Here is a 12245-nt window from a genome sequence, read left to right as displayed (position 1 = left end):
TAGTTTGCAAAACTCATCTAAGATACCAAGAGTACAATTTTGTACATTGATTTTTTTAATCATCATTGTAAGAAGGCCTTATCACTTCCCCATGTGACCAAGGACTTTGAACTTTTCTTTCATGAACAGCCAGAGTTCTCCCTTTCAGTTTGTTAGGAATTCTTTTATTTATACTTTTATCATAATATTATACTGAATCAGAAATCTTAAGATATAACTATGATGTATGTGTAATCAAATAATCAGATTACATCGTTTTCATATCTATTGATGAGAAAACTCTTAATATCTACCCACAAATATTTTTGGAATAATTCGTTTAATCAATGAATATTTTTCACAATCTCACAATCCAAGAATTCAAATCTAAAAAAAAACATTTATTGATTGATTGAACGAATAAAACATCAATTACTAATCACGATACTTGTATCTTAATATTGAATCAATATTTGAGTAAACCCACCTAAGGCCACACCAATTTAATTTCATGTTCTACGGATTTTTGGACTCCAAAATTTGGGGCGAGCGAGCGATTTGAAAATTTTAATAAAAAAATATTTAGTTTGCAAATTTTTGAGGCGAAGCTTGAAAAGTAAAGGCGAGCGATTATATTTTTTTTTTGTAAACATAAAATAGTAGGTTTTGACAATAATAAAACTTGATTTATAACTTGTACTTTTACATTTCTTTAATTTCTGAAGTATTTTTTCCCTGTTCACCAAAAAATAATTAAATCTGGTCTATGTATGTGTGACTGACAATGAGACAATTCTCCATCCAAGTCATAATCAGTTTGGGGGCAACCCCTTAATGTTGTAAATATCCCTTTTACATGTTTTATGAGGGATCAATATAAGTTATAATATATTTGTTTGTACAAAAGGGCTCATATTTTCTCAAAGAACTATATATCTATCTAGTTTTAAATGGTCAAAACAAGTCCAAGAATTTTGTAATATTCCTGGACTTTAACCATGTTGAATTAACACATTTACTTTAACAGTTTAATATTATTCAAAATAAGTAGACCCTTTTTTAGAAAAAGTTGTTTAAAATATGATGGAACTCTCCTCTTTTTGAGTACAAAATTCTAAGTTTTCAAAGATCTTCAAAGGTTTTGTATAGAAGAACTATACAAATCCTTGGTATTTCTATTTTCTTTTCTACATCAGTAAAATGACCCCTTGTATGAGGGAGGGTTGTTCTCAACCTGACAATAACAAACACAGGTCAAATTATGGCCTTTTACACAGGGCTTTGATACAGACCAAACAGCAAGCTATAAAGGATCCCAAAATTATAAGCGTACACAATTCGAACAGGAAAACCAACGATCTAATTTATATATCCAAACGGGAAAATACCAATGAACAACATCAACAAACGATAACTGCTGAACGACAGGCCCCTGAATCAATCAGGACAGGTGCATAAACATGCAGCGGCTATAGATAGTTTTATAATTGCAGTTGAAGGCAAATCCTTCAGAAGTTCTTTGTACTTTATTCTAACAACAAAAGTTAATATCTTTTTATAATATTTGCAAAAAAAAAAACAGTGCGGGAAATAGACATGATTACATTTCCGGATGCGGGAAGCGGGAATATAAAAAAAATAAAAAAATTCTGTTTTGAAAAAAATAGGTGCGGGCGGGTCCGTCGAACAAGGAATCAAATTGGTGTGGCCTAATGTAGTATTGTAATGTTGAATAAAATACTGAATAAATCATTTCAAGATCATGCCATACGTTGTTCAAATTTATTAATTCGACCTTACCATATGTAGATCAAGATTGGCAATTATACTTTGCAACAAACTGAAGACCAAATAAGACATTGTCATTATGATCAATAACATCAAGCAGATCTTGTCATATGCTTATCAAGATTATTCATAAGACTTGTCAAATGCTTATCTAAATTGTATTTACTTAAACTTTCCGGTAACAATTCAGGAATGCAGTAATTGATATCAAATAGTTCATTTCTGCATATGTTTTCGTTTGTTTTTGTTGCAGTTCAGTATTTCTGTTATTTCGTTGTTTTCCTCTTATAGTTGACGTGTTTCCTCGGTTTAAGTTTTTATCAAGAACCCGAATTTGATTTCCCGTAACCAATTTATGAATATTTAACAGCGGTATACTACTGCTGCCTTTATTCACCAATTTTATATTGCCCTATGAATATTTCATACCATATAAGACAAGTTATCAATTTTGTAGGAACCATTTTTGGTTAGGTTCTTGTTGCTGTCGTTAGTTACCTGCTGTGCATATGATTGCCTTTTCATTTCATCTAATACAATGCTTTAAAGGAATAACGGGAGTTTACAATATGTGACAGTTAAAAAACACACCAGACACTTACATCCGACTTCTACGAGAAAAAGGACGTATTAAAACAACAAAAAAACATGGTTCAGCTAACCTGATTTGGTACGTGCACATATTTGTGGAATTGAACTAGTTGTTCGTGTGCACCTCGCCCTCTACTCCTCTTTGCCTATATAAACCATCAAATGGTTAAGTTATTTTCATCGTCACATTTGCATGACTATAACCGAGTGATGACTTTTGTGCACCGAACTGAAATATTACTTATGTTTTTTCTTATCAGATTGATAAATAATACATATCAGATTTGCCCAAACAATAATATTCATTACATCAGTTGAAACCGTACTTCTCGTAGCTTATTTACAATTTTGTACGCTGAAAAAGTGCATACATGATTGTAAGCAAGCCTTATCAATTCCTCAGGAGACCAACTATTTTGAACTTTTCTTTCATTAACAGCGAGAGTTATCCCATTCAGTTTGTTAGGAATTCTTTTACTTTAACTGTTATCATAATCATCTTAAGATATAATTATCAACGAGATGTATGTGTAATCTTATAATCGTATTTAATCTTTTTCATATTCATTGATGTTAAAACTCGGCGATCTACTCACAAATATTTATAGAATAATTAAAATTTTGAAAAAATATTCAGCGATAAAAAACGAATAAAAAACCTAATACTTATCACGGTACTTGTATCTGATCAACATTGATTTCACGTTGAAGTTTACCCCGCTAATGCAGAGCCTTAATGTTGAATACAACATTGAATACAATATATCAAGACCTAGCAATACGTTGATTAAACTTATCAATTCGACCTTTCAATATAAAAATCAAGATGGACAAATAGACTTTGTAACTTGCTGATTACAATTATGAATGAAACATTGGCATAACGATCAATATCATCAATCAAAAGTAGTCATATGCTTATAATGATTATTAAAAAGGCTTGAAATGCTGAACTAAATTATATTTTTTTCTTAAAATGTCTGGTACCAAGTCAGAATATGACAGTTGTTATATAATAGTTTCGTTTTTATGTATGTTGGCGTTTGTTTTGGTTGCAGTTTAGCATTTCTGTTGTTCTTATGTTTTTCTCTTATAGTTTTTCCCTCGGTTTAAGTTTTTCAAAAACCCGGATTTGTTTTCGCTCAATCGATTTATGCCTATTGAAAAGCGATAAACTACTGTTGTCTTTATTTACCAGCAAGATCTTGCTTTATAAATATCATATACCATGTAATACAAGTGATCAATCATGCAGGAACCGTTTCTTGATTAGGTTCTGGCTGCTGTTATTAGTTTCCTGGGTTTTCATTGTGTCCTTTCATTTTATGCATAGTTTTGTTTGGTATTTTTCGACGTTTAATGTCTATTAGCCGGTTGGTGTCTTCACCTTCGATCTATCCAACATAACCGTATCAACGCATAAAACAATTTCATAACATAAGCTCTCTGTTTCCGTTTGCAGCTAAAACACAGAGTTTTTGTGGTTTTGAAGACGATAAAGTATGTGGGTTTACACAAGAAGAAGAAAAAGATGATTTCGACTGGCTTAGAAATGTTGGAAGGACGCCATCTAGTGGTACAGGACCTGAAATGGATCATACATGTTCTGAAAAGAAAAGCGGTATGAATGATTTTTTGTTCTGATATATAATATTGATGATATGAATAAATGATGATGTTTGCATAAATTGTCATCAACATATTACATTAGATATCATACAAATATGGTATAGTATATTTATTTTAAATGATATGCGTGTATGGAATGAACTTCGCCAAGAACGTTCGAGAGGTCAAAGTGTTTTCGATAAAATAATTCCGCAAATGCGATGAACCAAACCGCTTAATTTATTTTCAATTCCGGAGATAGTTTCAACTTTAGTTATTGGTCATCTGGTTAGCTTATAAAAACTAAAATTTTCTTATTGATGAAAAATATAACAATATAAAACATCATATAAAAAGTTGTTCAAAATGCAGCGATGATACATACTAGTAGTTCATTTTGTAATGTGTTGCTTCTTTCAGGTCATTATATGTTCGTTGAAGCCTCTGGTAAAAATAACGGGAAGAAAGCCATACTGATATCTCCAAAATATAGAGGCCTTAAGTCTCAGTGTTTATCATTTTACTATCACATGTATGGGGAACATTGTGGAACACTTAATGTCTACACAACAGTAAGTAGAATTTTAATGTTTTGTCCGGATTGTTGTTTGTTATTCGGTACGTAAATATGGTCTCAAAATTTGTGATTTACGAACGGTATTTCTGTTTTTCATTTTAAATATCCAACTCGTAAGTATTATATGTCCTTATCTGTCACTTACCCTGCTAGATGTGGGACATATGCACATTTTGTAAGCAAATTTGAAGTACAAAATAAGATTCAATGGTTATTTCAATTTCTTCCTTCATCTCTAAACAAATCTTAAAGCATACTGCAACGTTTGAGAATGCATTGCTGTATATAAACATCACGTGATACGATGTAGGCATTTACATATGCATATTCAATTTTATATTAACTAACAAAAATAGCTGAATACTTTCGTTGAAATCCTGTTTCAAAATTACATACTCCGATGTGATATTGAGGGTATGGAAAATGAGAGGAGAAAGATACCAAAGCGACATTTAAACTTCGAACTTTTAAAAGTCGAAAATGAGCTGAAAACATCAGGGCTATAAAAGAAAATGGCAAACAGACAAACAACAGTACAAAAAACACAAAATAGAAAACGGAAGACTAAACAACACGAATCTCACTCAAAACTTGGAGTGATCACAGGTGCTCAGAAAGGTTAAAGAAATCTTGCTCCACTTTGGCAACTGTCACATATATTAATAAGAAACGCCATTAGCTACATATGTGTGTAATGTATACACAAAGTAATACCACAGACACAAAGGAGCAGCTGAGGTGTCTACTGAATTGTGTAGGCTTGACTTTCAAATTAAAATAATGTGCGCCGTTTTCAATTTCCTTTGTCAAGTACGGTTTATCCTGTATTTAATTTTATAACATATGAACGATATGGGTTAAGGAGGGGGGATTCCGGCACTAGTAGAACCAACTAGTATAACCCCACCATTTTGTCTGAATACTAGTATCTGAACCATGTGTTGTTCATGATTTTATTTGTAGTAGTATTTTTTTCGGAGTAGTCGGATGTTAGTGACTATTGATGTCTGTAGTAATGTTTGTTTTGTTATTCTGTTTGTCCCATTGTCGTATAATGTTATTTTATCCTCATATTATAGACTGACTTCGAGACTGAATTAAATTCTGTGTGGCGAGCATATGGCAACCAAGGAAACGTTTGGATTAAGTCTACATTGGAAATACCAAAAGCTTTAGCAAGAACAGGATATCAGGTGAGAAATTTTAACAATTTGACCTCTATTGAAATGAAAAATTGGAACTTGTGAAATGAGTATGTTTGGATCAAATTACTATAAACTTTATTCTATTTAATCGAACTTGCGATAAAGTATACAACATATACAGTTTTAAAAGTGTGTCTCATATGTTTATTTACATCTAGAAATTGACAATGACGGTCGGTTAAAAACAAAACTTTACGACAACAGAGATGATTTCAGCTTCACAATTTATTTTAACTTCCATTTCTATGTAGTATAATTCCAGTAGCGCCAGCTTACGGGGTATATATCTCCCAGTTGAAACAATATTCAGGGCTTGTATTTCCTATCATGATGTCCTTGATGGATGATTGCTGCTCACAAAGAAGCTTTATAACCAAGGGTTCCAAATGGTTAAGTTTGAATCATTCCTACGTAAGTGTTACGGACGCCATCACGAGTTGGTTGACCGTTATGCAATATTCGTTTCACATGTAATAGCAGATATGGTCTTTATGTTGTCGCAACAATCCTGTTTCTTTTCCCGAATGTGACTTACGAATTAGACTTATTGCCGTGTTTGTAATGATACCAGCAACACAACGGATGCCACATGTGGAGCAGGATCTGCTTACCCTTTTAGAGCACCTGGGGTTCATGTTGCTCAGTCTTTAATTTTCTATGTAGTGTTTTGTGTAATAGTGTTCGTCTGTCTGTCTTTTTTCTTTTAGCCATGGCGTTGTCATTTTATTTTCGACTTATGAGTTTGAATATCTCTCTGGTATATTTCGCCTCTCTCTCATTTTGTTGTTGGGATTGGTGTATGTAACATAATTTATGTATGCAGAAAGATTGTATAATGTGTTCATGGCACATTGCTTTTATTCTAAGAATTTCATGTTCGAATTCGTTATCTATTTCACTTTCCTATTTCGTGGGTGATAAAATTATCAATCAATCTATGCGTGAAACTAAAAATACTAGTAAGCCACCCAATAAGTTTAAGTTAAGCATATGTAGATGGATAAGATTAGGTGGTTATGCCTTAGAATTCAAGGATCATTGCCTGTTAAACTCTATACATTCCGTTTACCTCCTTAAATAAATTATACAAATGATATATCTAGGTCTGTTTCATATCGTGCCCTCATAATCATTTTATGTGCACATCATTTTCTTTCATTCAGGGCGTCAATTAAGGACGAGCAATTAATGTTTACCGACACTCTCACAAAATAATCCAAAACTACAAAGCCAAAAATAAGATAAATACAGTTTTAATACTAATATTAATTGCTACATGTATAGTTTATTTAAGTACATGGTCATGTATTTTGGTCTCATACACTTGCTTTCCCTTAAATATAAAGGAACCATATAATTAAGCAATTTATGCATTCAATAACTATAAAATACTTTACTATCTACAGGTATACCGGTCTTTATCTGATAATGGACGTTCTGTGTGGTCAAGTTTCAACCATATAACTTTACCTCTAACTTTGAAGTTATAATACATACATACCCTAAGGATTTATAATACACAAACACATAACGATGTTTGAAACCTATTCATTGAAAAACACCTACAAAAGTTGTTTATGGGTGTCGTGAAAAAGAAAGAAAGATGCAATCTATATATTCATGTGACCCGTCTCCAAATGTAAAAAGATTTTGCACGTTTTTTATCAAACATAAGAAGACAATGATTACTTGTTCAGATTTTTTTGCATTATATTATTCGTGTGAATTTCAAATATAACAATAAAAACAGCGTTTAATAAAGAATTCTGGTAAGTTGATTGGTGGTAGTGAGATTTAAAGTTTCTAAAGATTCCACTGTACAATAGACACTATGAAACATAGGTATAAAACATAGATGTATTAAAAGCATAAACTATATAAAGACCTTAATGTAGATCTACTATTGGTAACTCTTAATAACCTTTCTTAAATCGATTTTTTGAGTTTTGATAAGTTTTGAGTCAAAGCCCTCCCCCTAAAAAAACTATTAATAGAGATTAATGGTTCTATTTTTTCTGCACCAGATGCGCAATTTGTAAATAAATCTTTTCAGCGATGCCCGAGCCCAAACTATTTTCATAGTCAAAGCTGACCAAAAATAAAGAGCTTGTAAAACAATCCGGACAAAAAGTAAAACAAATGTCGGAAAATATTACTGTCATATTGTTAGGACAGACACGTAAATTTAAAAAAACCAACGAATCAGTAAATATTACCAATATTCCTTTCTTGCTGCCACTGCTGATGGGTATTTTGCCACCAATTTTCAGTAGTGGGAGGAACCTTGTGATTAAATAAATCTACAGTCTTAGTCTATGGAATTAAAGTTGGGTTTTCAATAATCTTCAATTTTTTGTTTTAATTTGGCATTCCAGTTTTGCTTCGAGTGACACTTACTAGTGTCTATTATGTCCTCAGCCAGATCAGACACAATGTTTTGAATTTTATTGTTTTCACTTCAACTCAACATTCAGATAATTTGGCTTTGATTGTTTTAAATTTGATTAGAGCTACTTTAATAAGTCTTGTAAACCAAATGCGCCGCGCCGCTGACATTCAAAATTTTAGCCTTGTATCTTATGTTATTTTTGTACATACACATACAAGTTCATTTGTAGAAGGTTTACACAAGAAGTTTTGAATACTAGTCACCAATTCTCTTCTATTTCATATCATTCATGGATAAAATAACACAATTCCATTTACAGCAAAATAAAATCAATAAAGAAAATGCAGTTAGTTACTTTCTGTTAAATTGTTCCTTTTAAAATTGTTATACGATGATGACTGATGTACCCATGTTTTGACTATTTTATTTATTGTGTCTATTTAGTTAACGCATCAATGTAAATATAACAGAATTTGAGGAGACTGTCATCAAAGTGAGATGGATAGCGCTATAAAACCAGGTTTAATCCACCATTTTCTACATTTGAAAATGCCTGTACCAAGTCAGGAGTATGATAGTTCTTGTCCATTCGTTTTTGATGCGTTTTGTTATTTGAATTTGCCATATGATTATCAAATTGTTCTAAATAGAGGTGGGACATTTAAAGGCGTATCGCATCCGTATCCGATACGTTGACGTATCTGCATGTATTACTTGCTTCTTGTATATAGTATGAAATTCAAAACAGTGTAGCTGTGGCCATTGATTGACACATTAAAATCATTCATTGACTGGGACAATTTAGGTGAACGTTTGTATGTAACGACCAATGCTCACTATGTACTTTTAAAGACACTTAAACTATGGGGTCACCAAAGGTTCTCAACACCTAATTAAGTAATTCGAAAAATTAATCAGAAATAACACGATATTTTGATTTATATCAATTATATAAATCAAAACACAAAGGTTATTCCTGATTAATTTTTCGAATTATTTTATAATTAAAGGCGTTAAGAAACCTTTGGTGACCCCACAGTTTAAATGTCTATCGTAGGTACGTCATGAACAGTGGTTGTTACAGACAACCGTTCACGTAAATTGTCCCAGTCAATGGATGATTTTGATGGGTCAATCAATGGCCACAGCTACACTGTTTTGAATTTCATACTATATATGTCAAAATCCTGACTTAATCACATATATTGCCCTTAAAGTGATGTATCTACGATATATATTTACAGTAACTATAGTACAACTATGAAAACATTACATGAACGACATCAGAAACTAACATTTACACATGTTACACACATTTAACAATCACGTGATTTTCGTGTCAATCTATATACTACATATCGATATTTGGATCATTAAAATTACCCAGGCGTGAAGTTCAATTATAAAACAAAAAAAGTAAAGGATTGATTACCCTTTTGTTGTTTAATATCCACAGCCTTTCCTCTAGTCCTCTAATATTTGATAACTCGGTGCGTATTAGATATAGGATTATTACATGTAGTGCTAGCAATGATTTTCTTTAAAAAATGTTTATCAATAAAGATATTGGTAAAACAATTATAAATATGGACCAATTTATGCGCTCGACTTTAGTGACTGAGCACGAGGATTTTTGGAATGTAAAGGTTGTTTATGACTTTTTGTCAAAATTAAACGCTAGCACATCATGCACAAACAAGTGAGTAATTTATGTTTATATTTTTATAACGACAATTTCTGTATTGAAGTATGACGTCCATTATCACTGAACTAGTACATATTTTTGTTTAGGAACCAGCTGAAGCATGCCTCGGGGTGTGGGATTTTCCCGCTGCATTGAAGACCCATGGTGGCCTTCGGCTGTTATCTGCTCTTTGGTCGGGTTGTTGTCTCTTTGTCATAAAAAGAGTGTATTAATGACCGAAAGATATCTAACATAGAAAAACAACCCATATACATGTACTATTTAAACACGTAAATGATCAGTTAAGTAATAACCCGATTTAAGATACGTTCAGATACGTCAACGTATCAGATACGGATACGATACGTCTTTAAATGTCCCACTTCTAATATCACAAGCAGAATCTTTTTCAACTTTTGATCCTCAGTGCTGTACAACTTTCTACCCTTTTTTGACTGTCGAACTTTTATATCTGGGCGTCACTGGTAAGTCTTGTGTGGACGAGGCGCGTTTTTGACGTATTGAATTTTAAACCTGATGCCTTTTGTTATCTATTATTCATGTGTTTCTTTACCTAATACGTTCTCCTATTTATTTGTATTGTAGTCCTGTAATATTATGTTGTCATTTTAATGTTATATTTAACAATGCCATTAAAGTGCGAGGTTTGGCATGCCACAAAACCTGGTTCAACCCACCATTTTTTTTCTTTAAAAATGTCTTGTACCAAGTCAGGAAAATGATCATAGTTCGTTTCTGTGTGTGTAACATTTTTACGTTGTGTTTCCGTTGTGTCGTTTGTAATCTCCTATATTTGAGTGTGAATTCACATTACTATAAGACGTGTCACTGTACTTTTCTATCCCAAATTCATGTATTTGGTTTTGATGTTATATTGGTTATTCTCATCGGATTTTGTCTAATGCTTAGTCCGTTTCTGTGTGTGTTATATTTTAATGTTGTGTCTTGTTCTCCTCTTATATTTAATGCGTTTCCCTCAGTTTTAGTTTGTTACCCCGATTTTGTTTTTTTGTCCATAGATTTACGAGTTTTGAACAGCGGTATACTACTGTTGTCTTTATTATGGACTTTCCGAATTGATTTTCCTGTAAGTTCAGTATTTTTGTGATTTTACTTTATACATCGATATCATACATCGGCACAATACAAACATATGAACAATTGTAATTTCAAACGCATCTTAAAAAATAGTTTGCCATCATAACAAATCTCCTTGTTTGTAAACTGTATTTACTGAAAGCAAGCTTAAACTACGTACTTAAAGAGGTAACCAACACTTTGACTAACTAGATTTAGCTCGTTTATTTTCATTAAATTTTGAAAAAGTATTAACTTTAACCTGTTGACAAATATATGAAATTTAATTAGTTTGAACTACACAGTTCATCGGAACAATTTCATTGGATATATACCAGAGTGATAAACACCCGGGGTATCACAAGCCCAGTAGTCAGTACATTTTTTGCTGACACGAATTGTCATTGATATGGTTATATTTATAAATTTACTGTTTGCAAATGTTTGAATTTTTTGAAATACTAGGCAAAACTTTTAGGAATTTTGGTCCTCAATGCTCTCCAACTTCGTACTTTATTTGGCATTTTTAACTTTTTGGGATTCGAGCGTCACGGATGAGTCTTTTGTAGACGAAACGCGCGTCTGGCGCATATACTAAATTTAGTCCTGGTATCTATGATGAGTTTATTTCGTTGAACAGCTTGATTTCTCTTCATTAATTGAATGAGGTTAAAAGTTCGGTTTTTTTTAAAGAGTCAACTCTCTAATGTGTTCCGTATCCCCTTAGTTAAATCAGTTCTTGATCGGTTGCAATGATAGCATGTCAGGACGATGCCAGTTGTTTTCCATTCCTTTGATATGTTTCAGCTTTTTATTTTGCAATCTGACTTTTCCTAGGGGTTCGATACTTATCCCTATTTACTTCTAAATCGCGTTCAAAACACACAAAAAAAACTATTTAAATAAAGAAAGAACATGGCATAAAGACATTTTGGAAACTAAGTTCAAAAGCAAAAATGAAAATAAAAAAGAATACAAAAAAACCCATAGCACAATAACAATATTGCAGGATGTATAAATAGTTATCAAAGGTACCAGGCTTATAATTTGATACGCCAGACGCGCGTTTCGTCTACATAAGACTCATCAGTGACGCTCAGATCAAAATAGTTATAAAGCCAAACAAGTACAAAGTTGAAGAGCATTGAGGATCCAAAATTCCAATCAAATTATGCCAAATACGGATAAGGTAATCTATTCCGAGCCACACCAAAATTACATTACAAAAACTGGACTACAAAAGACGAATCAGTGGCCCTTGAATTAAAAAAATAACGTGCGAAATTGAAGAGCACCGAGGAGTGGAATTAGAGAAAAGATCCTTGC

The 12245-nt window shown here is 32.4% G+C and overlaps 1 protein-coding gene across 1 annotated transcript in view; it reads left to right on the top strand.

Moving 5' to 3' along the window:
* Positions 1–12245, top strand: part of LOC143073203 (uncharacterized) — a 43914-nt gene that overhangs the window by 27936 nt on the left and 3733 nt on the right. Inside the window, exons 2-4 of the mRNA XM_076248567.1 lie at positions 3821–3979; positions 4387–4538; positions 5623–5736. Coding sequence (XP_076104682.1) covers positions 3821–3979; positions 4387–4538; positions 5623–5736 — 425 coding nt within the window. The remainder of the gene's footprint in view (positions 1–3820; positions 3980–4386; positions 4539–5622; positions 5737–12245) is intronic.

Source organism: Mytilus galloprovincialis, chromosome 4, assembly GCF_965363235.1.
Source record: "Mytilus galloprovincialis chromosome 4, xbMytGall1.hap1.1, whole genome shotgun sequence".
Lineage (NCBI taxonomy): Eukaryota > Metazoa > Mollusca > Bivalvia > Mytilida > Mytilidae > Mytilus > Mytilus galloprovincialis.
This window is presented reverse-complemented; position numbering and strand designations above follow the sequence as displayed.